The following is a 26,042-nucleotide window of genomic DNA, read 5'->3' on the forward strand; positions in this document are numbered from 1 at the left end:
GTAGCTCCATCCAGAGATGGGAGTTGTATTTGTATTGGCGACCCTCCTGTCCTGTGCACCAATAGCATTTCTTCTATATTTGTCTGTGAATTGTTCTGTAATTTATGTCTGTAGCATGGCCCAAGCAGAGGGTCACCCCTTTGAGTCTGGTCTGCTTGAGGTTTCTTCCTCAGAGGGAGTTTTTTCCTTACCACTGTTGCTCTGGGGGTTTGTAAGGTTAGACCTTATCTGTGTGAAGCGCTTTGAGGCAACTCTGTTGTGATTTGGCGCTATATAAATGAAAATAAATTGAAATTCAACATTTGACATTTCCTGTTTCACTGTGGACTCAAAATTTGGCACTTCCTCTTTCAGTGTGAATTTGCTACTGAGTTCCCGCGAGATTCCAAAGGATCTTTTATGTCAATCCAGGAAGCGACATTTCCTGTTTCACTTTGGACTCAAAATTTGGCACTTCCTGTTTGGGACTCCCTGTACCATAAGCAAGCTTTGCGCTGCTGTGCGTCGTTTTGCTCATATAATTACATTTAATGAAGAACACAAAAACAAACCTCCGGCTTTAAACCATTGAAAAAGTATATTTTCTTGTTTATTTCTGCCTGCAGCACATTGCAATACAGATAATACAGTGCGTATGCATAACATTTCATTTTGTTCCCTATTGTATGGTGGCTGGTAGGGGACACAACACTTCCAAATTAAGACAATGCAGAAAATACAAACACACAAACAAAAAAACCCTACAGCTTCATAGTGGAGTTGAGCAGAGAAGGATTTTCACACAACAAAACCGATCAGATCCAGGCTTGCATCTCTAATGTGCTTTGTGGTGAACTGCAACTGAACTTTCCATTCTTCTTTTTATGAAAGTCCTTTTCTAATAATATTTCATCATGAAGCTGTATAACTGGTGATGCAAAACTTGCACTTTGCACAGTTTCTCCAATTGCAGGCACAGAAGCCGAGAACAGCTTCAGGTTGTCTTGATGACTAGTCTCCTTCTTGCACAGTCAGTTAGTTTTTGGGAACTGCCACCTCCGGTCAGATTTACTGTACCATACAGTTAGTATTTCTTAATAACTGAGGCAAATGAAATTCAAGATGTAATCAGTGTCTTGGAAATGAAGCGTTGCATCAGTTCTACTAAGGGACTCAGCATTTCTCCGAATCAGCTAATTGTCTACAGCCGTGCAAATATTCACAGATGCCAGCGCTAATCACCACCAGACACCAATAACATGCAGGTACATCCTTTAAAAGCTCCCTTGTCTACTTTATCTCTCACTGTTTTTCAGTTCTCCGCTCGATGCTCCCTCCACCACCCTGCCGCCCACCAGCTGGTTCCTGTTTGTTGGAGAGGGATGGACTCTGCCCCCTGCCTTTCCTATTGGCAGGCAGAGGTGTCAAATCACCGTTCCATCTTCCCAATAAACCAGCTGACTGTAATTAGTTCAGCTCTTCAGGCAGGTGGATGAGCTAATTATTGAGATCACCTGTTTTAGGTGCACAGGTAGAAGCAACACATGAAAGGGTTTTTACTTTCTGAAGCCGAATTTGACACCTCTGTTGGCATATAACATGATATTTCATGTTATATGTCTACAAGTTTAAAAGAACAACACTGATGAAACCACTCTGTTTTGGACGTGGCTACGGGTACGAGATATTTTCACATGCGCAGTGGCGCTTTGACACTCTGAGTGGCTATGAAAGAACCCAGTAATGCCATGCTGTGATAAACATTGTGCTGCACTACCACTACTTTATGTGAGCATTCGTTAAAAAAAATAATAATTTGAACATTGTAAAACTGTTCATCTTTTAGTACAACTTGTCAGTATTTTGATTTTTGGTGGAAATCCTGTGAGATTGCAAGTAAAAACACAGATACAATACTGAGTTAGTATAGTGGAAATAGGGCTGACCTGACTACTTTTTTTTTTCCAAATTGACCTATACAGGCAAGTGTGCAACTATTAACAACTATAATACTGGTTGGGTTAATAATGTTGCGACATTACCATCGTTAATAAAGTCTGTGACATTATTCTGCTGCAGAAAGGAAAAGAAGATACACTACGTGTCACCACAGAAGATTGCACCCCAACAAAGTCATGCTGCTGGCGCCCCCTGGTGTTTGGTGGTCTAGACAAATGCCTATACAGCCGCCACAGGTGGTAGTACTGCAATACATTGCTAGTACTGCTCGCTTCTGACACAGTTGCCCAGAGTGTTAGTGCATCATGGAAATATCTCACACCTTTAACCACTTCCACCTTTGATGCGAGTCTCGTACCAGTAGCTGCTTCCTGCACTAACTCTCTTCTGTGGAATTGTCCACCTGATAGCTGCTAAGTGCTGGTTTGTGATTATTAAAAAGCTTGTGCAGGCATGTTGCCGTTTACTTCACTGTCCTTTGGGCTTCTCAGGGGAGAACCCAGTACCCCGAGTGCAGTGTGACGTCCTCCTGAGGCCAGGCGGTGAAAGGTCCATTTGTGTGGACCAGTATGGGGTTGCTGCTGGCAGGTTCCTTAGGGTCTAGTTGGTTGTCCTGTGTGGCATCTTGCAGGTCCTGCTTTTCATTTTTGCTGCCATTGCTCTGCGGTACAAGTTCCTCTGTGGACCTGGCGATAGCGGGGTTGGGCAGACACACATAACCTCCACCATATAGGGTGAACTGGCTCAAGGTAGGAGGCACTGTGCTGTCCAACTTGGTTCCTTCGTCTTTCTCTTCCTGCTGGACATCCACTGCGTCTTTGTGGGGCTGTTGTGGCTATCAGATAAACAGCTGTTCAGTACGCTATTTAATAGATGAAAAACTAATTTAGAGTGTTGTTTCATTGTGCTTTCTTCATTCTGAATATGTCCTAGTTCCCTTAGCATAGCTAAGCAGGCCTACAGAAAATTACGTGCAATTTCAAAGATGTTAAAGCTCGTACAAACACTGACATGGCAGACTGTGAGCAGCTGACCTGACAGAAGATATACGGCCCGCTGAAGCTCACTGAGGACATCTCAGAGCTTTTTCCTGTCTCACAGTTGGGGGACAGGTTCTTATAGTTCCAGCAGTCCTCCTCCTGCTGTAGATGTTCCTTCTCAGTGTCCTTAGTCGACCAGAAAGATACATCTGAGTAGCTGCAAGAGGGAAAATAAGAGAAAGAGAAGGGAAGAAAGAGAAAATTACTTTATCTGCTAAACAGCAGCATCATCCATCCATCACTTTAAGTCACTGTCAGACTTGTAGTTTTGTGTCGGTTGTAAACAAACTTATCGTTGCAATTGAATATTTCCAGTGAATGAGAAAGATAAATTCCTGCCCATCTTGCATCGCGCTTTAGATCAGTGGTGTCCAAAGACATTCCAGAAAAGGCCAAGGCTGTGGATTCCTACAAGTACCTGAGGTTGTGGCTGGACAGAAAACCGGACTGGACAACCCACACCAACCACCTGTACAGGAAGGGACAGAGCAGGCTGTACTTTCTGAGGACGCTGCGGTCCTTTAACATCCGCAAGAAACTCCTATGGATGTTCTATCAGTCTGTAGTAGCCAGCATCTCTTTTACACCGTCGTGTGGTGGTGGGGCAGCACATCGAAGAAGGACACATCCAGGCTGGACAAACTGATCAGGTGGGCTGGCTCTGTGGCTGGCATGAAGCTGGACTCTCTGGTGATGGTGGCAGAGGAGAGAACACTGGACAAACTGCTGGAAATTATGGACGATGCCGGTCACCCTCTGCACACCGTCATCAGCAACCAGAGGAGCCTCTTCAGCCACAAACTGCTCCTTCACAAGTGCAGGACCAAAAGACTGAAAAACTCCTTTGTCCCTCAGGGCATCAGACTGTACAACTCCTCACTCAGGGGGAGGAGGAGTAACAGGAAGACAGAGGACAGGAAGGAGAGGAACAGTAGTAACCAGTAAACCAGTATTGATCAGCATATCTAGTATTTACATTGTGTATTTATGTTTGCAAACTGCTTTTCTTTTTTCACTTTTGATACTCTGTGTGCTGCTATACAATGCTGCTGGAACCTCAGTTTCCCTGAGGGAGTCTTCCCAAGGGATCAATAAAGTTCTGTCTAATCTAATCTAAGAGGGCGCAGCTTTTCTTTGCAACCACTGACTCCACCCGGTGATTTCACTGATTAATATCACTTTGAGCAGATGGGAAAATTGTTCTTGTTTGTGAACGAGAGCAGAAACTTGTTCTTGTTTGTGAAGGTAAGATCCAGTCTCTCTCCAGCAATTCATTTGTGAATGTGAAACCCTTTCGTCTGGTTGCGCAGTAGCTCTCTTGTCCCTTTGTTTGTTGTGGGTGTGGCTACATATTCAGTCCCAGGTTAAGTGAAGGGAATGGGTAACGAGACACCTGTATGTGCTATTCTCAGCATAAACATAAAGGGGCGCTAGTGAACAAACTGGATAATGAATGAAAAATGTTTTCGGTGAGCTCAACTCCAAGACAGAATCCTCTCAGCCCTCAACTCCAGACTGGTGTGTTTGAGCTGACGGCGCTCACAGTCAGGGTGTTAGAATGCATTAACAGGCAAAAAAAGTGTTACCAGGTAGATAAGCTGTCCACATCCTGCACTTCTCTCTGCATGCGGGTCATGAGGCTTTTGGTGGACTGCAAACAGAAACACAAAGATAACTTCAATAACTACAGAGTGGATGACCGGTATCTCAAGTCAGGTGAACTGTTGACCCGAAACTGACCATCGGTGTGAGTGGGAGTGTGAATGAATTTATCTGTCTATGCGTGGTGACCTGTCTGGGGTCTAACCCCACCTCTTGCCCAATGTCAGACCCCCAACTTCCCTATGACTTTTAAAAACGTGCTATGCTGTCTAACACTGTGGACATCATTACGTCCTCCAAGGATGCAATAAATTCATCTGTGTTTATTTATTTGTCTGTCTGTCTGTGAGCAAGATTACATCAAAACTACTGCACGGATTTTGACAAAATTTTCACCACAGATAGATATTAGGCCATGGACGACTTCACTGAATTTTGGAGGTGATCTGGATCTGGATTGGCAGACATCAGAAATCTCTGATTGCGCTTGTTTTTCGTATTTCTGCCAAGAACATGCCAGCTGTCTTTGTGCTCGTCAACCTGCAGCACTTATCGTAACTGAATAATATACAAATAATGAATGTTTATCAGTAAGGTAAGAATATTTGCCGTGGTGTCCCACACACACACTCTGATGTGTGTGTCTGTTTTTGGCCCCCCTGTTACACAGAGAGACATTTTTACACATGCAAACCTTTCATAAATTTGGCCCTCAATGTTTTCCTGCTACACAATTCAATTTAAATTTATTTCATTTATATAACGCGAAATCACAGCAAAGCTGCCTCAAGGCGCTTCACACAGATAAGGTCTAACCTTACCAACGCCTAGAGCAAGCACACAGGCAACAGTGGTAAGGAAAAACTCCCCTCTGGTGATCTGAGGAAGAAACCTCAAGCAGACCAGACTCAAAGGGGTGACCCACTGCTTAGATCATATGAATAAAAAACATTTGTAACAATACAAAGGAACATCAAAATTTTTGAGAATTAGAACTCCACGCAGATGTCCAGAAGAGCACCATTGGTTGCTGGTCAGGTCTCATATTTCTGTCCGAACCCGGGTCGACCTGTTGGGTCCCGTCTGGCCCGGGTCAGGTATCCACGCACAGACACATGCCAACCTTTTTGCTTTTGTGAGGGCTGGTGGCAACTCAGAAGACTTCAGAGGTTAACCACCTTGTTTCAGGGAGTGACAAGCTCTCACCTTGATCTCATGCAGGGTTTTACTCTTCCTTGGAGATGGAATGGAATCCACCCACAGTATCACCCTCCTGTTTATTCCACATGGGTACAGAAAGCAGAGTCAGTGCTGCGTTTGCATCAAGAAATCAACTGAACACAAAAGTAAAAAAACTTTGAAAATATCTACGTCCACACAATCCATGTAATGAAAGCATGCTGATGTGCAAAATACCAAATTTTAGACTTCTGCCAGACAAAAGGTTTTAGCTGTCTGAGACTTTATGGCTTTCTGTCATATTTCAGATAGTTATTTGGTTGCTATTTCAAGGATTTTAATATCCAGGAAGTACTTCTTGGAAAAGGTGAGCTCATGACTTAAGAGTACCTTTGGCAAGTTGGGATGATGCAGTAGAGTGTGAGGGAGAGCACAGCTGCAACCACACTGATGACGATATACAGGTAAGTACTGAAGGACCAGACCGCTGTCAGGAGGAAGGAACAGAATGAAAAGACTCAGCTGGTATCTGCTTTTCAAATGCAGGAGACAAATAGTTTTGTTTGCTTTTTTAAAACACTTGTCACCATAATCAAATCCAATAAGAGTAAAACACCTGCACCTTCCATGTCTGACACACATTCTTGCAAATGAATTCTTTGTGATATTTGGGAGGGTCTCAGAGTGCAGTGGCTGCTCCTTCACGTCGAAAGGAGCCAGCTGAGCTGCTTTGGGCTTTTGGTGAGGATGCCCACTGGTAGTCTCACTGGGAAAGTCTTCCCCACATATCCAAGAAAGAGGAGGAGGAGGAGGAGGCCGTGGGTTCAACCCTGGACACGCAGGAGGGATGATATTTCCTTGTTGGCTTGGGAAAGCCTACGGATTCCTCCAGAGGATTTGGATGGCCTGGAAGTGTGCCTGAGGTGCTTTGTCTACTGCCACCATGACCGGATTAGTGGCAGAAAATGAATTATTTGTGATTCCTTGATACCATAAGATTCCACTTAGTCAAAAGTGGAAGCACTTTATCATTGACTAACATGCAACACTTCCACTTTCAGTTATATATTCAACCAATTACTCAAATTAGCCGTACTAAATTAGTTTGCCCACAGCCACTTCATGTCAAAAAGGTCATGTGTCCAAAAGAATGGTGATATGTAACTTTGTATTTGTGTTTCATTGTAACCACGGTGATATATTTAACCAAATCTACCCAAATATTCCCTCTATACAATATAAGCACTAGGTCTAAAGTTTGACCTTGGGCTGTGTCCTTGACTTTTAATCAGTTTTTCCTCAAAATCAAGCCACTTTGTCCTTAGATGATCCTCAGACATGTCACCAAGTTTGCACCAAATCAGTTCAAAGCACTTCAAGTAATTTTGTCACACATATTTGGACAGACACACAGGACCAAAAACAACAACCAGTGCTCCCTCAGGACTGAGTGTCTGTGTCAGTATTGTTTTTCATGTTTCTACAGAAAAGTACCTGCATGTGAGGTCCAGTCCACAGGATCAGTCCATTCAGAAGGGATTCCTTTCATCTCCGGACCACTTCCAGGGACAACCAGGGATCTCACTTTGACCTGGTAGTGCTGGGATGAGGCCAGAGATGCTCCCAGGATGTTCAAAGATCGCGACCCCTCTGAAATATTCACTGGGACACTACAATCCTGATAAAGAAAATGTGCATCATTTTTTGCAAATTTAAATACATGGTTGTTGTTTTTTTAAAAGCTGAAGTGAAGCAACAGTTCACAGTATCAAAAGGAAAGACACTTAAAGTAAACACAATTTAAAAAAGGGCAACTGATGATAAAAATAACAATGTCACCATCTTAACACACAGGTACAAAACAGTATCTCACAGCTGCACTAAAGGAGCACCAACTCAGGGATCTAAAACTGGTTACAGGAAAAACTAGAGCACAGCACTCGTAGAGCACAAATGTTTACCTTGAAAAAACTTTTCAAGGTCAAAGTCCTGTTAGAAGTAGTTTTCATAAGATAAATTAGATGTGATCAAATTTCAGGAGTATGTATTTAGTTCATGCACTTGAACTGAAGTTTTTTGTGGTGTTGTCAGATTTTGTTTTTTCATTTTTTTTCAGTTTCTGAATTCTTTTATGCACAATTTGTCATTGCTTTTTGGCACTTGGTTTCCGACTGATAACTGTAAGACAGACAAACAGGCATAAAATCGGAACCTTCATCCAATTTTGGTGGTGTGGCTAAATCCATAACAGAAAAATGAGAGTGATTGAGGCACATCTGATTGAGATACAATGCAAAATGTAGACCAAATGGAGGTTTCCAATATTAAATTCAAATGTCCACAAAATCCACAATCTGGATTTGATCCAGATCAAACTTTGTCAGGCGATAGTGAGTGCCAGTCTGCACTTCATTTTCAAATATGACAGTTATTGGAGGATGTTTGATTAAGATATAATGTAAAATATACATTAAATAAAGTTTTCAATGTTAATTTTAAATGGCCATAAAATCTGTAATCCAGCTTGGATCCAGATCAAACTTTGTCAGTTGATAAAGAAGACCATCCTACATAACGCTCTCAAATATGAAAGAAATTATTATTTTTTTTTACAGAATTATGAATTTTTGAGAATTCATTCAATGTTAAAGATAGGGATTTTCCCCATTTTTCAAGATTTTTCCTGATTTTGACCTTAGACCTTGAAAATTGAATCAGTTCTTGCCTATTAGGATATGAATCTTTAGTAAAAATTTCATAATGGTATGTGAAAAATTGTGGGCTCCAGAGTGTTCACAAACAGACAAACAAACGGGTAAAAAAAAACGTAACCTCCTCCAACTTTGTTGGTGGAGGTTAAAAATCTTTCTAAGAAACTTGTACGTGATGAACTTATTCAAACATTAGAAATAAAAAAGAGTCTTAAGTGCTGTCTGAACTTAAATAAATGCTAAAATTGTACAACACAAATAAAAAAAAGCGTTTCGTTTTTTTTTAAGGGTCAGTACAAATAATGACGGAGTTGTACGTAAGGATTTTATCTCCTCACCTGCTGCTCTTTGGGGTAGTAGCACACCTGGTAATACAGATCGAGTGTTGAAGTGATGTTTGGTTCTTTCCACATCACAAACCAGTTCCCATCTTTCTCCTTCACCTCCACCTGCTGTGGGCGGGCCGGACGAACTGTCAATCAAGAAAAGGCATTGGTAGCCTAACATGAGCATGCACAGACTCCCCCAACTCAAAATTACCTCCCCCTTCCCTAACTCAAAAATATAACTACAAACTAGGCATGTGTAGATTAATCGATACGAATCGGTATCTAGATACAAACATGCGCGATGCGAGTGTATCGATTCATTCAGTGTGCATCGATTCAAATGACAGGTGAAATTGTGATGCATCGCTTGCTGCGTGCTTACATCGATTTTTTTTTCCGAGGCACACTGAATGCACCATTACTGCTCCGCGTTTTGTTTTAAACATGGATGGAAGCCAGAAAGCACATTTCTGCTGCAACGAGAACAGCTGCAAGCAGTCGGGAGAGATTTTTGACGCACCTACAGCATTTAAATCAAGCCTTTGGAGATACTTTCACTTTTGAAAAAAAGATAGGAAACTTGACAAGACACAGGTCATTTGTAAAGAATACCGTGCTGCTAAACAGTATCGACATGGCTGCAGATTGTAAACCGAGCTCCCGCAAAACTGGTAAAAAAAAAGTATCTCAAATTACTTTTGCTAAGGCGGTACTTGACAGTGATGTTGTCTTACTGTTTAAGTTCTGACAGCGTGATTAAAAGGGCTGCAAATATGAGGGAAATGATTCCTGTTCCTTAATGTTGAATTTGGTACATTTACTGTTTATAAGGAGTAAAATAAATCCTCTGCCTCTAGTAAAATCTAAGAAGTATGCCGTAGTACCATATTGAATTGCAGCTTCTTATTTTCTCTTTAAATTTTTGAAATAATTTCTTTGCATCATGCTGAATTACATCGTATTACGTTGTGAAGAATTGAATCGCCATCAAATGCATATCAAATCACATCGAACTGGGAACAGGGGTGAATCGTATCGCATCGTATGGTCAGTATCACTGTATGCATCATAACACTGGTAGTGTATTGAGATGCGTATCAAGTTGTTGTCAGTGATGAGATTCACATGCCTACACCAAACATATTCTTTCCTCTTCTACCTGCAGACCCACCAGGTGTAGTTCAGCAATTTGTGTGGCAGCATGGTATTAATCATTCTGAATCAGGAAAATCAGATGCACGTATTCAAATATTAGATCATCATTGTGCTTATCATTATTTTCTGTTCTTGCTGTAAGGTGCCTGTTTGTCTGTTCTGTCCCTGGCTGGTGTTTGCTCACTGTGCTGGTGGGCCTTGAAGGTCTTTGCGCTGTATTTAGGCCGGAGCTCCAGCAGCATATGTTCAGGGTCAGCATTGGTGAGAAAGCAGCTGTACCTCAGTACTGCCTCCCTGTGGTCAGCGGTGACTGTGGGTTCAATACAACAACTCTGAGACCTGCAGAAAAAGGAATGATCAGGTTTTAACAAGTGGATATGAAGTTATTTTAATAAATACATTGTGTCACTAAAGTAAGACCCTCCAGCTGCTCCCTTGTTTTCACTCAGGGTCACCACAGGAGATCCAAGGCAGGTCTGCATGTGGATTTGGCACATGTTTTATGCCGGATGCTCTTCATGACGTAACTCCACATTACATGAAGAAATGAGGTAGGGGTGGGGTTTGAACTGGGAACCTTTCACACTGAAGCTAAGTGCAATAACCACTAACCCTGTCTACATTGTGTCACCCTTAAATAAACATATTTAAAATGCAAATTAACTTTCTGTTATTGTTTTTAGGTGCACTGAGCTGCCTGGTCTACTGCCACCATGACCCAGACACGGATAAGTGGCAGAAAATGAAAAAAATGAATGACTGAATGAAATTTGTTATAGTCTGACAATCATAAACAAATTTTTAAACAATGTCGATGTGTCAATATTGAATGCACAGCCCAGCTAACGCTACCATAACGTTACCCTATGGTTCTCACAGGGTCATCAATGTCACTGATTGTAAGACTCCGGTGGGGTCGGAACATACCCTGATGGAGCACAGAGAAGATGATCAAACTTGACTAGTAAAAATCGTAACAAGGTGTCCGTAGGTGAACCTGCAGAAGGCTCATTAACAGTCCATGAGAACGTTCTGGGAACATTTCTGTTTATGTTCTGATAATGTTCTGGGACCATTTTTTTTGTTACCTGGGAGGACTGTTATTATGTCCGCCAAGGACATAATAAAATCATTGTTTATTTATTTGTCTGTCTGTCTGTCAGCAAGATTATGTCAAAAGTAAAATTTCACCACAGATAGATATCTGACCAAGGAAGACTCCATTAAATTTTGGAGGTGATCTTGATGTGCATCCAGATTCTGGATCAAGTTTCAATTCATATAGGCTTTGACAGATTACTGTTAGCAGGATTATGTCAAAATTACTCACGGATTTTGATGAAATTGGTGATCCGGATCCAGATTCTGGATCAAGTTTTCCTTTCATATAGGCTTTGAAGGATTACTTCAAAATGACTTCACGGACTCTCAGCAAATTTGCACCACAGATAGATATTAGGACATGGAAGACTCCAGTGAATTTTGGATGTGATCCAGATCAATCTCTGCTCTTGTTTCTGTTAATTCTGCTGAAAATAGTGTTATTATTATTATTATTGGAAACTTTAAATTGACTGTGTATGTGAGTGAGTGTATGAATGCATTTGGACCCAAAAAGAACAATTTTACTCTCATCAGTCCACAAAATATTCCTCCATTTCTCTTTAGGCCAGTTGATGTGTTCTTTGGCAAATTGTAACCTCTTCTGCACGTCTTTTATTTAACAAAGGGACTTTGCGGGGGATTCTTGCAAATAAATTAGCTTCACACAGGTGTCTTCTAACTGTCACAGCACTTACAGGTAACTCCAGACTGTCTTTGATCATCCTGGAGCTGATCAGTGGGTGAGCCTTTGCCATTCTGGTTATTCTTCTATCCATTTTGATGGTTGTTTTTTGTTTTCTTCCACGCGTATCTGTTTTTTTTTTGTCCATTTTAAAGCATTGGATAATATAATATATAATAGTATAATTTTTTGCACCTGCATATAGGTTTTTCCCTCTCCAATCAACTTTTTTATCAAACTACACTGTTCTTCTGAACAATGTCTTGAACGTCCCATTTTCCTCAGGCTTTCAAAGAGAAAAGCATGTTCAACAGGTGCTGGCTTCATCCTTAAATAGGGGACACCTGATTCACACCTGTTTGTTCCACAAAACTGACAAACTCACTGACTGAATGCCACACTACTATTATTGTGAACACCGCCTTTTCTACTTTTTTTTTTACTAATAGCCAATTTCATAGCCTTAAGAGTGTGCATATCATGAATGCTTGGTCTTGTTGGATTTGTGAGAATCTACTGAATCTACTGGTACCTTGTTTCCCATGTAACAATAAGAAATATACTCAAAACCTGGATTAATCTTTTTAGTCACATAGCACTACTATTATTCTTAACACTACTGTACGTATATGTTTACTGGATTATACACAGTAAATGAGTATTTAAATTACACACACACTTATATTAAGATAAGTGTATAAATTATGAAAGCATATGTTTGTGCATTCATTGTGTTGTAAACACAGTTACATGCACACTTGCAGCACGGCACTAAACTTACACTGCAGTCTGGTTGTTCCGACAGTGGAGTTGGTAGGTAATGAAGTCAGCCAGTTCTTTGCTCACCTCCCATCCACACTTCACCCCCTTCTCTCCGTGCAGCACACAGTCCAGACTGGGAAACTGCTCAGGATCTACGGCAGGACAAACATGAGGAAAACTGATAAGAAAAAAACAGCATCAGTAAAAACAAAAATCTTTTTAAGATGCTGAGTGATTTGTGTCGCTCACGTTCTGCAGTTTTCCAGGTGACCACTGGACTCCAGCTGCTCCAGTGACCCACATGGGCTCTGGCCCTCACTCTGGCTTTATACCTGCACCCTGCCACCAAACGCTCCTTCTCCAGTGTCACGTGGGTGCTCATGGCATCCACAGTCTGCACAAGTCCAAAACATTAGGGACACATAAGATCCTCTGCTTTCAGAGTGAAGTGAATTCATTCACCATCAAACCTGGTGAGGCCTTGAAAACTATTTACGATTTTTGAAATTCATTAGTAGTGATGTAAGAGTTTAATTTAACGTGCTTTTTTGGTGATTGTATTAAAACGTCAGTGAAGTATGATGCGTTTGATGCTTACAGTCCAGCTGCCCTGTTTCTGCGCCCTGTAGCTGATCTGATAAGTGAGCTTTCTGTTCACGGAGGAGGGGGAGGCGTAGGAGCTGGACCACTGAAGCAGTTGACCTCCGTCAGGTGCATCATGTGTGGACAGATTCACCGGCGGAAGCACTGTCACTGCAAACAATCAGAACAACTCACAAACCGCCCAAGAGCTGCCAAAAATGGGTTAACTCGTTATTTTCAGAAAACTGTGTGCGTCGTCTTATCTATAATGAGGAACGGCCTGATTGACAGCTGGAACTCACAGTGCTCAGAAAGCTGCACATGCTTGTGTGGGACAGATGAACAGACAGACAATGTGCCGTTCTTGAAGAAGGCTGTGTGTTTGATTCCAATGGCAAATGCAGATGGTTCATATCTGCACTGGACAGTCCAGTACTCATCTGTATCTGGGAGTGGTGAACCATACGGCTGACACAAAGACTGCCTGCAGCATAAAAAACAAAAAAGAAGAAGTTTTCACAAGTCCAATTTATTTTTTATTGTTTTTTTTTTATTACTTCTATTACAGTTTTTTTTTTTTTTTTTTTACATTTAAGACAGTTCTTGAAACTCGAGCCCGGTTTGTCAAAACTCTACACACAAAAACCACAAAACACCTTACATCTCTTGCAAAAACAGAAACTACCTTAAAAAAAATGACATGCACACACTTCTACAAATGATACAATTACTTCCAAACTTTACACACATATCAAATAAATAGATCTTTCCACCACCAACATGCACACTGTGCAAAACCTAAAAACCGTTTGGCATTTTTTTCTTTACTATAAATTTTTAAATGCTAAGAATAAAAATTATTCATGCATTTCTTTTGCATTTTCCTTTGGAGCATGCTGGAAACAAATGCACCAGTGCAATGGGAGAAACAACATTTATTCTTAAAACATATTACAGTTGACAGCACTGTCATGGTTGTCCATCTTTTCCCTGTTGTGCATCTGGCCACAGCGCCTCAACATGGCAAGCGATGTTTTCTCTTGCCAAACAGCGTGGGAAGTACCTCCTTGAGTGGCGTATCCAGCCCTGGCATGCTGCTAAAGCAAGCCTCTTCCATCACTTGATTGAGTGTGGCACAATCGTGGGGTTGATGGTCATAGACTTTCCAGCGTCATGCTGAAAATATCTCAGTGGGATTCAGGAAAGGAGAATAAGGTGGAAGATGGAGAACTTGAAACTGGATGATTGGCAAACCAATCTTGGACCAGAGCAGCCCGATGGAATCCCACATTGTCCCAAATGACAACATATGTGGCATCTCCTGGTACATTCGCTTGGTCATTGGGAATGAGTATGTGATGCAGGGTGTCAAGAAATCTAAGAATGTGATCAGTGTTATAGGGGTCAAGAGTGGCATGATGGTGAAGGACCCCATCCTGACTGATTGCAGCACACAGTGTGATGTTACCACCATGTAGCCCAGCCCACTCAAGTTCCAGCCAACATTATACAATATCAAACACAAAATTATGTTTTTTATTTATTTATTTTACCCAGTTCCATTCTTGAACCAGAGCTGCAGTGGGGAGCGCTTGTGTGGTCCTTCCCTCCATATGCAGTGGACATAAGACTGGTAGTCATTATAACATTGTAAGGACTCCAACAGCGGAGACACTGGGTAGAAAAACAGAAAAGACTCCACTGAGATGACTGGTCAGTCCATGGTGCCATGGTGGCCTTAATGCAACAATTTCACTGCAACAATGTAAAAATATCTGTGCACAAAAAAAGCAAAATAATAATAAAAATATGAATAATAACAAAAATATCTTTACACAAATAATAGCACCAGAAAAGATACATAAACTTGAGAGTTGATCCAAATGGTGATCTGAAAGGTTAATCCTTTAGTTTCATCAGGTGAAGTCCCAATTTGTATTTTTTTTCCCTGTTGTCAATCTGAGTCATTTAATTTTGAGTGTCTCAGTATGGTGTCTCATTCTGATACTTCTATTTTCCTTGATAACACACTGACATATTAAACACTTCAAATACATCAAAGTCAATCCACTTTATATACTTAACACTTACACAGTTCTGAAATAAATTGGGGGGGCTACCTGCAAACCAAGGTGTTTCGTGATGTTTTTTAAGATTCATAAAAAAAAAAGCAAAGCAAAAAAGCAAATAAAAAAATTATTGCTCTTATCAGTTCCTCTTAGTGGGCAGGGGTGGTGGCCAAGTGGTTAATGCGCTTGTTCTGGGTTCAAATCCCACCCCTGCCACATTTCTCCATGTAATGTGGAGTTGCGTCAGGAAGGGCATCCGGTGTAAAACTTGTGCCAATTCAAACATGCAGATCCACCTTGGATTTGCTGTGGCGACCCCAAGTGCAAACAAGGGAGCAGGGGGACTTACTATCAGTTCCTCTCAGTGCAGCATGGGGTGGGGGGGGAGATATTGTGGTGTTTTACCTCTGACCACTAGGTGTCAGTAATATGAGTTAAATGTGTGGGAATATCTAAGCAAAAGTAGCAGTACACAGTCGTGTCCAGTTAATGGCAGTAATGTGCCATCAGATAGTAGAAGAAGGCAAACCTGGATAACACATAATAATATCTACTGTGTGCATCGCACGCAGTATACGAATCGGAAATTGGTTCCGAACAATGCTGGAGTTTTGCTCCTGTGCAAAACCTTCAGAAGTGGCCTGGAAAATGAGATATTGTCCAAATTTACAAAGTTTTTCTAGCTTATGGAAAGCTTTTATTTAAGTAAAATTAAGTTAAGTCTATCGCAACCTGGTTCCGGATATGCGGTTGAAGATGAGTGAGTGAGTGCAGCACAGTCTCATCTCATTTTTCATGCCCCCCCCCCATGAAATGCGCCCCATATTCGTGACACGGTTTTTTCATTTTGCATTTTTTAATCCCCCTTCTCTTAACTCTAACCTTAACGATAGCAAGTGTCTCCTCCCCTACACCTAACCATGACTCCCCGTCACCCGCCATTTCGTGCCCCTTTCACAAAATTAAATCATGCCCCCGTCAAAAAAAGCGTCCCGTTTTCGTACCCCCATCACAAACCCATAGATTAATGTACTTTTTGTAATGCCATCACAAACTGCCATGAGGAGTGTAAATTGTTTAGGTTAAATTATCTCAAAATGCTTAAAAAGTTCTGAAAACACATCCTAACCATGAAGATAAAGTAATTTGTAAGCTTGCTCGGCAGCTGAGACATCAGGTTTCAAGCTTTGTTCTGACACTGGAACCATGCATGACCTTACAGATATGGTGGTCAGTTTCTGCAGTGAGAAAAGTTAGAGTTTGCCCCAGTTTGTATCCTGTGCAATCATGGAAACTAATTGTGCAAGGTGACATGATAATGGATGGTTTGAAGCTACTGGACAGCCATGAGCTGACACGGGACATCAACAGCAACTTGTCCACTTTCTTATGAAATAGACCTCAGATGGATCAGGGTGGGACTCAAATCAAAACTACCCCAATCAGTCAAAAATGTGCCTTGATTGGAGCAGATATCAACTTATGATTTTTGGATCGGCATATCCCAAATCTCATCCAAAGTTTGTCCACATGTGAGTACTGTGCCTGATGACTACTTTGATGTACCGTTCTGTGAGCTGCTGCTGTCACTGGGTGTACAGCGGTCAAAACCAGACAAGAAAACCAGATCAGGGAGCAGAACCCACAGCACGAGCCAAAACAGAAGCATTATTACTGAAGCCACATGGAAAATGAATCCTTTTTATCTCAGGAGTGTCACTTCACTGGGAAATCTGGAAATGAGAGAAGAAGTAAGGTGTAGAAATATGCAAACAAAAATAGCTCACTTACTAGAAATTAAAGAAATATATTATAATTCAGATTCAATTCATATTGTAATCCAAAGGAAGCATTTACTTCTGTTTTAAGCCTGAGCTTATTGTGGGACTTCATGACATGTGGCTTCCTCTTTTATTAGTCTGCCCCACATACGAAGGTCCTAAAACAAACAAACAATGCCAGAGGAGAATACAGACATTAACAAAACAAAATCCAGACAGAGAAGCATGAATTAAGAACTCAGCTCAAACATGACTGAAATTTGAAGAAATACACCTCTAAAAAAAGCAAAAACTGGACAGTTCCATGTATACAATGTGTATTGTACACAACACCATTGAGATCAAGATCTCTTTTGCAAGGGAGACCTGGACAATTACAAAGTTTACAATCCACCTAACCTGTGTGCCTTTAAATGTGGGAGGAAACCCACGTAAGCACTAGGAGAACATGCAAACTCCACACAGAAATGCCACAGGTGGGAATCGATCCCATGGCCTTCTTGCTGTGAGGCAACAGTGCTAACCACTAAGCCACCATGCTGCCCCCTATGTGTATATATATATATATATATATATATATATATATATATATATATATATATATATATATATATATATATATATATATATATATATATATATATATATATATATATATATATATATATATTAATAGCCAACTGGCCTCTGTGTGTGTGTATGCATGCGTGCATGTGTATGGCTTCAATCACGGAGAAACTGGGGAGAGCTGACAGGACTAATATTTTTGAAGAAATTAGGGATATTAGCGAACAACACTGAACAATGGACTGATAATAAATTCTGGACTCACACACCATTCTAGCAGGGGGCAGCAAATCATCTATATATAAAAAAGCCAAGTGGCCTTTGTTTGCATGCGTGTGTGTATAACTTCGGTCATGGAGAAACTGAGGAGAGCTGACATTTTTTTCAGCCAAATCTCACGTTTTTTTTTGTCTTTCCGTCACAAAGTGATTAAAATTTTCATAACAGGGGTTTTATTTTAACTCACTATGACTAACCCCACTCCTACCCCCAACCCTAACCTTAACCATAACCTAACCCTACTCCTTCCCCTAACCCTAACCATAACTGCCCCAACCCCCCCGCTGCACTCATCATCATATCCTGGGATTATTTACTGCTGCAGATGTCTGCCCCCTTTTTCTGGTTGTCAGAGGAGAGCAAGTCCCCGGGGTCGGTGTAAGCAGCAGGTGACTTGCTCCTCATACAGTGGCCCTCCAAGCAACTCGGTCCAGTGGGTCAATGCTGGCTAGGTTGCTGACTTTCTTGTTGGCCTTGACACAGTCAGACCAGGTCTTCTTGGGTCTTTCTCATCCTCTTCGACCAGGCATAGCCATACTCGTGATGGTGTTGATGGCCGAATCAGCACACATGACATGGCCGTACCAGCGGAGGAAGCCCAGTACGGTGGTCACGTCTGCTCGCCTCAGCCTGACGAGGAGCGAGTTGATGGGGACATCATCTGATGCCTTCACACCGCACATCCACCTCACCATTGCTAGGTCGTTGCGCTGTAGTCATTGTAGGTCCTCAGAATTTGGCGCTCACATCTCGCTTGCGTACAACAGCGCCGAGTGCACACAGGCGGTGTACAACCTCCCTCACGTCTTGGGTGTGACATGCTTGGAGGTGAGGATGGGGAGCAGTTTCTTGAACTTGCCCCAAGCACGTCTGCATCTGGTGATAATGGCCAATTCGCTGCCTCCTCCGCTGCATATCATGTCGCAGAGGTAGCAGAAGCTTGGCTCTGCGTCCATCATGGTGTCGTCCACATCGACTTCAGTGAACGGGCGGTTGTCAATTGGGCGAGCCTCGCCACGGCAGTGAGGGCAGATGTACTCAGGGTCAGGGGTGATGGCTCTACCGGGGGTTTTGCTGCACTTCTTGTGCACCCACATGTTGCAGAGGGTGCACAGGATGGAGTTGGCCTGGACTCCCTTACGGCAGACTGCGCAGGGAAAGTCGGTTCATTGCAGCACCAGACACCATGAACTTGGTCTTCTTCATGTTGACTCGCAGGCCCTTGCTCTGCATGCCCTCCTTCCAAGCTTTGAGATGGCTGACACACACATCGAGGAAATCGGCGATGATCAAATCAAATCAATTTTATTTATATAGCGCCAAATCACAACAAACAGTTGCCCCAAGGTGCTTTATATTGTAAGGCAAGGCCATACAATAATTACGGAAAAACCCCAACGGTCAAAACGACCCCCTGTGAGCAAGCACTTGGCGACAGTGGGAAGGAAAAACTCCCTTTTAACAGGAAGAAACCTCCAGCAGAACCAGACTCAGGGAGGGGCAGTCTTCTGCTGGGAATGGTTGGGGCTGAGGGAGAGAACCAGGAAAAAGACATGCTGTGGAGGGGAGCAGAGATCAATCACTAATGATTAAATGCAGAGTGGTGCATACAGAGCAAAAAGAGAAAGAAACACTCAGTGCATCATGGGAACCCCCCAGCAGTCTAAGTCTATAGCAGCATAACTAAGGGATGGTTCAGGGTCACCCGATCCAGCCCTAACTATAAGCTTTAGCAAAAAGGAAAGTTTTAAGCCTAATCTTAAAAGTAGAGAGGGTGTCTGTCTCCCTGATCTGAATTGGGAGCTGGTTCCACAGGAGAGGAGCCTGAAAGCTGAAGGCTCTGCCTCCCATTCTACTCTTACAAACCCTAGGAACTACAAGTAAGCCTGAGCTACAGCATCCAAAGTTGTCTGGCGTGAGGATGTAAAACTATTGATGAGATACTGTATCTCACTCACAGAGTTTAGGTAGCTACTCTGCACTGTGTTGGTATATGGCATTAGAGAACATAAAGAAGGAATCATATCCTTAAACCTAGTTACAGCGCTTTCTGAAAGACTTCTAGTGTAATGAAACTTATTCCCCACTGCTGGGTAGTCCATCAGAGTAAATGTAAATGTTATTAAGAAATGATCAGACAGAAGGGAGTTTTCAGGGAATACTGTTAAGTCTTCAATTTCCATACCATAAGTCAGAACAAGATCTAAGATATGATTAAAGTGGTGGGTGGACTCATTTACATTTTGAGCAAAGCCAATTGAGTCTAATAATAGATTAAATGCAGTGTTGAGGCTGTCATTCTCAGCATCTGTGTGGATGTTAAAATCGCCCACTATAATTATCTTATCTGAGCTAAGCACTAAGTCAGACAAAAGGTCTGAAAATTCACAGAGAAACTCACAGTAACGACCAGGTGGACGATAGATAAGAACAAATAAAACTGTTTTTTGGGACTTCCAATTTGGATGGGCAAGACTAAGAGTCAAGCTTTCAAATGAATTAAAGCTCTGTCTGGGTTTTTGATTAATTAATAAGCTGGAGTGGAAGATTGCTGCTAATCCTCCGCCTCGGCCTGTGCTACGAGCATTCTGGCAGTTAGTGTGACTCGGGGGTGTTGACTCATTTAAACTAACATATTCATCCTGCTGTAACCAGGTTTCTGTAAGGCAAAATAAATCAATATGTTGATCAATTATTAAATCATTTACTAACAGGGACTTAGAAGAGAGAGACCTAATGTTTAATAGACCACATTTAACTGTTTTAGTCTGTGGTGCAGTTGAAGGTGCTATATTATTTTTTCTTTTTGAATTTTTATGCTTAAATAGATTTTTACTGGTTATTGGTGGTCTGGGAGCAGGCACCGTCTCGACGGGGATGGGGTAATGAGGGGATGGCAGGGGCAGAGAAGCTGCAGAGAGGTGTGTAAGACTACAACTCTGCTTCCTGGTCCCAACCCTGGATAGTCACGGTTTGGAGGATTTAAGAAAATTGGCCAGATTTCTAGAAATGAGAGCTGCTCCATCCAAAGTGGGATGGATGCCGTCTCTCCTAACAAGACCAGGTTTTCCCCAGAAGCTTTGCCAATTATCTATGAAGCCCACCTCATTTTTGGACACCACTCAGACAGCCAGCAATTCAAGGAGAACATGCGGCTAAACATGTCACTCCCGGTCTGATTGGGGAGGGGCCCAGAGAAAACTACAGAGTCCGACATTGTTTTTGCAAAGTTACACACCGATTCAATGTTAATTTTAGTGACCTCCGATTGGCGTAACCGGGTGTCATTACTGCCGACGTGAATCACAATCTTACCAAATTTACGCTTAGCCTTAGCCAGCAGTTTCAAATTTCCTTCAATGTCGCCTGCTTCGCCGCATGATGGCAAGGTCATCTGCATAGAGAAGTTCCCATGGCAGGCCCGTGTGGAACTCCCTTGACAGCGCTTCCAGGACAATGATAAAGAGCAGGGAGCTCAGGACTGAGCCCTGGTGGACACCGACTCCCACAGAGAACTCATCACTAAGCTGCCCGTTGATGCACACATGGCTTCTCGCGTTAGAGTACATGCCCTGTATGATGCGCACTGCCCACTACTCTACCCCAACGCTCCTCATCACCCACCACAGCACTTTCCGCGGTACTTGGTCAAGAGCCTTCTCTAGGTCAACAAAGAAATACGCAGGTCTGTTGTGCAGCCATCACGGAATGAATTAGAATGAATTCGTTCCACCATGATGAAAATTTTGCACTTTTTGTGAGAATATGACAAACCAATAATAGATTAATGTATATTTCGTGCTGCTGAATCATGACAATCCATGAGACTGGGTTGCATTGTTTGGGTATTTTGGGTCAAGGATGAATGCTGCCAAAAGTGAAAGTTGATAGGACTAATATGTTTGGAGAAACTGTGGATATTAGCAATTATATAACGGCTGAGTCGATCATTGTCATTTGACTGGTGCTTTGTATGTCACATGACAAGGATTAATTCATCCCATTTGTGTTGCATTGCATTTAGAGTGCAGCTTGGTTTCATTTAGAGTGCAAATTCAGCTCCATATGTTTGGTACCATTGCACATGCACGCGTGCACGTCCTCTTCATCACGCACGCGTCCTCATGCACACCCACACATGCACGTATGTATCACGCACATGCATGCATGCCCGCAAATGCACGCACACACAAAACAAATCCACTGTGCTGTCTGGAGGCTGTTAGCAGGAAGAAAGAAAAGCTGGACTAATTTCTGACGTGATTTTTTTTTTCGCTGCACTGAGGACGTACACAGTCTTTTTTGGTAGTACACACTCACACACGCGCGCCGACCAGGTTGCGTGTATGTGCACGCATGTGGGGGACAACTCTCCCAAGACATAATTTGAATGAGCTAACTGATGCTGCACTGAGAACGTACACAGTCAATCGAGCCGGTTGTGTGTGTGCCCGCGCGGGGGATAACGACATGATGATTTGATTGAGCTAACTGACGCTGGTATATATATACACACACACACACACACATGCGCACACACACACACACACACACACACACACATACACACACACACACACACACACAATCCACTCCGCTGTAAGCCATCTAGATGCATGAAGACCTGTTCACATGAAATGCTGACGTGATTCTTGGCTGGACTGAGGAACTACAAAGTCTATTTTTTTTTTTTTTGAGTCCGAAGTCAGTGCACAGCATCACTGGACTACACGTTACAGTGGAACACCAAAATCGAAGTCCCTTTTTTGTTGTTTATAAATTAATAAACTATCGAATGACAAGGATCTATTTTAGCTGTTATATAAAACAAATAATGAACGTTTTTACATTCTTTCAATGGAAGAATGGGAGTGCGGCGCACTCTGAGCAGTTGTGGGCCGTCCTTAAAGCGGCAGTAACACTCCTTAATCTGTTTAATCCCCACAAAATCGTTACTTGAAAGCCATATTAATTTTCCGAACGGTGTCCACCTGGAGGTCTCTCACAGTTTCTGGAAAAAAATTGATGCAGCAAAGCTCCAAATCGTTCAGACATTTATTCGCAATAAAAATCCGACGAGAGGGGTGGACCAGTGCTCACACAAAGCCTGCTCACAGGCGAATGACGCAACCGACAGGCGTGAAAAAACTCACACATGCGCACGAAGGTTCAAGCTTGCTGATGCAATCACACGTGATTCAAATCCATATGGTTTTTGAAAAAAATTAAAAGGTCCGATACTTTTTGGACAGACCTCGTACTCGCACACACACACAAAAAAATCATAAACAACATTCATTTTCTAGCCCTGCTTCTTCTAGCATTTACTCGGCAAGAGGTGGGGTACACTCTGGGCAGGACACCTGGGCAGGACACCAGTCTATTGTAGGACCAAGACATAGACAAACCCATTCACACCTACTGTCACCAAATCACAAAACATGTATGTTTTTGGAAGTGGAAGGAAGCCAGAGCATCCATGCAAACTCCACAGGAAAAGGGTCAGGTCAGAAGTTCACCTTAGGACCTTCTTGCTTCTTGTTGTGAGAGAACAGTGCTAACAAAGGAACATGAGGGTGCTGAGGTCCTTCTAATCAGTACTCAGTATTAAAATAAGAAGCCAAGTGGGGATTTCAGGCATTATTTAAGCATGACTGAAGCCACCTTTGCCTTCCTGCCATTTACTAGTCATACCCGATTTGACAAACTGATATAGTGATATGAAAGTGTGGTTTCAAAAACCACAAGTCACTGAAGCATGTGAAACTAAAATAGAACTGCTGGCTGCATATTCAGAGTTTACATGATCAATAAGTGTTGAGGTAAATGACCTGAATGTCACAAACTGTAGTTCATAAGGCCTAAAATCACATCAGATCAGAATTAACAACTTTTATTATGTCTCTGTTGTTTGAGCATGTTTTTAACTTTACATTTACAGACATGTCTGCATTTTCCTGTATGAAGATTACAGAAGAGTTTAATGTCAAAGAGAGAGAGACTGAAGTTATATCACAACAGTAACAAAAATCCTATTGTCTTAAATTAATATGAGTATAATATGTTCCCAGTGTATAATACAGAGTATTAATCATTTCTGCAGTAATTACGCAACATCTTTGTCAAACTCCTTCAACACAGTTCAGATGAATCAGTTGAATCAGTTCAGATGAAAAACAAACTGCAGTCTTTGTGTACTCATATGTACAACATTCCCTTTATAATTTAAAAGGTTTAACATGTAGGCATTAATGTATTCAATATCCTATTTCTAATATAATCCCTTCAACAGAAAATACTCAGCGTCGTCTGTCTTAAGGTTACCTACCTCACATCATGACGGCTGTCTGTCTGTCGCCACTGCTTCCTTTTTGTCACATAGGTCCTCATGAACGCCTTCAAGCATTCTGAAGATGTTTCCTCTTTCAGTTACACTGGAACACAACTTTTACAGCATGATCAGCTTTTTAGTTTGACCTTTTCCATCACATATGAGACAAAGTGGCACAGCTGACTGCTGACATTGCTATGTTGTATTTAGCTAAGTGGAGATTTAACAAGGTATCAAGGTGTCTTTATTATCCCCAATGGGCAATTTGTTGGTCATCCAGCAGAAGTAACACATTCATACATACATACATACATAGACTTAAATATGACATGAAATCTCACCAGACAGTGGACATAACGAATACAACTAGTGAAGACACTCATGCGATAAAATGCAAGTAACAATGGGTATAAAAGAGATCTTGTACCTATTGGTCTTACATCTCTTGGACACAGCCAGACGGAAGCAGTTTGAACTCTGGGTGCAAGGGGTGACTCGGATCATCCAGGATCGACCACTCCTTCTTAATGGCTCTGTTTTTAAGTATTGATGGCAGGTCATTTAAGGTAGCACCGGTAATCTTGCTACTCTCATTGATAATGCGATGCAGATGTTTTTTGTTTTTAATCTTACAAACCCATACCAGCAAATCAAAGAAAAGGTAAGAACAGATTCAATAAAACAGCAATAAAACATCTTCATTAAAGTGCTGTCCACATACGATCAAAAATACATGTGTTGGTGAGCTTTCTTACATACCTGGTCAATCTGATGCTTGAAGGTAAAGCTATTATCAATAAAATTCCCAAGGTATTTATAATTCTGTACAATTCCCACAGCCAGACCATGGAGATGGCTTCCTGTTTTTTCCTAAAATCAATTATCATCTCTTTAGGCTTGTTCACATTGATGTATAAAAGGATAAATTACACGAGCTGATAAAATCTGACACCACAGGGCCGTGATCTTGATCACTTGAATTTAAGAGACACAATGACAGAATCTTCAGCAAATTTAACACATCAACATACATCAACCTTGGTGTTGACTTTGGCATATATTACTATATAAAACAAATTGAAGAGGTGAAAGGACACAGCCCTGAGGTGCACCAGTGGAGGAGACAAGAGCATTGGATAAATGGTAAATGGACTGCATTTATATAGCTCCTTTCCATCTGCATCAGATGCTCAAAGTGCCTTACACATTAAATGCCGCACATTCATCCTGATGTCAGGCTGCTGCACTACACACCAGGAGCAACTAGAGGATTAAGGACCTTGCCAAGGGCCTTTATTGATTTTCCGGTCAGGCTGGGATTTGAACCAAGGATCTCTGGTCTGAAGCCCAACACTTTAACCACTAGACCATCTCCTCCTCCATGTTGATAAAACATCAATGAGTCTAACTCACTGAGATCTGTCAATTAAAGCCGTCCAATTCCACATTGGACTGAAGGTCTTGTTCTTTCTACCACGTCTCCGTTAAAGCAAGAATGCAAGAACTTGACATTTTCGTGAAGTTCATCAGTTTTATTTCAGAGTGACTGGACATTGGCTTGGATTATAGGTTTCAAGAAATGTGTTCTAGCAATTGGGAAAAACTGTAAGCTTTTGAATGAGCACACATTCAGTTTTTTGTTTCATCAATACTAATCCTATAAGTATCAAAATATATTATCTACGGCTGCAGAACTCTGATTCACCAAATAAAAAAAGATCATGGAAGGATGTCCTATTGTTGGCAGGCACTGTGTCATCCAGTTTTTATGTTTTTTCCTAATTGCTAAAACACATTTCCTGAAACCTCCACCCATTTTCTCAAAACCTTAATCACAAATCCAAAAATTCAAATTTCATTCACAAAACCCCAGACTCTTCTATCAAAATGTACAAACGCCATAGACCACAAATTACATTCAGTTGGAATAT

The 26,042-nt window shown here is 41.7% G+C and overlaps 1 protein-coding gene across 1 annotated transcript; it reads right to left on the reverse strand.

The window, feature by feature from the left end:
* Positions 1-1,024: 1,024 nt before the first annotated feature.
* On the reverse strand, positions 1,025-24,183 carry csf2rb (colony stimulating factor 2 receptor subunit beta). The gene is made up of 16 exons (XM_034190989.1): positions 24,109-24,183; positions 17,011-17,092; positions 16,720-16,886; positions 14,638-14,758; positions 13,387-13,568; positions 13,101-13,255; positions 12,752-12,896; positions 12,522-12,654; positions 10,139-10,293; positions 8,809-8,942; positions 7,254-7,437; positions 6,150-6,246; positions 5,787-5,853; positions 4,565-4,629; positions 2,973-3,135; positions 1,025-2,773 (listed from the first exon to the last, which is right to left on the reverse strand). The coding sequence occupies exons 3-16, from the start codon at positions 16,820-16,822 to the stop codon at positions 2,426-2,428; spliced, it is 2,052 nt and encodes a 683-aa protein (XP_034046880.1). The 5' UTR covers positions 16,823-16,886; positions 17,011-17,092; positions 24,109-24,183; the 3' UTR covers positions 1,025-2,425.
* Between the last annotated feature and the right edge of the window lie 1,859 nt (positions 24,184-26,042).

The sequence above is a fragment of the Thalassophryne amazonica genome, chromosome 16 (assembly GCF_902500255.1).
Source record: "Thalassophryne amazonica chromosome 16, fThaAma1.1, whole genome shotgun sequence".
NCBI classification, from domain to species: Eukaryota; Metazoa; Chordata; class Actinopteri; order Batrachoidiformes; family Batrachoididae; genus Thalassophryne; species Thalassophryne amazonica.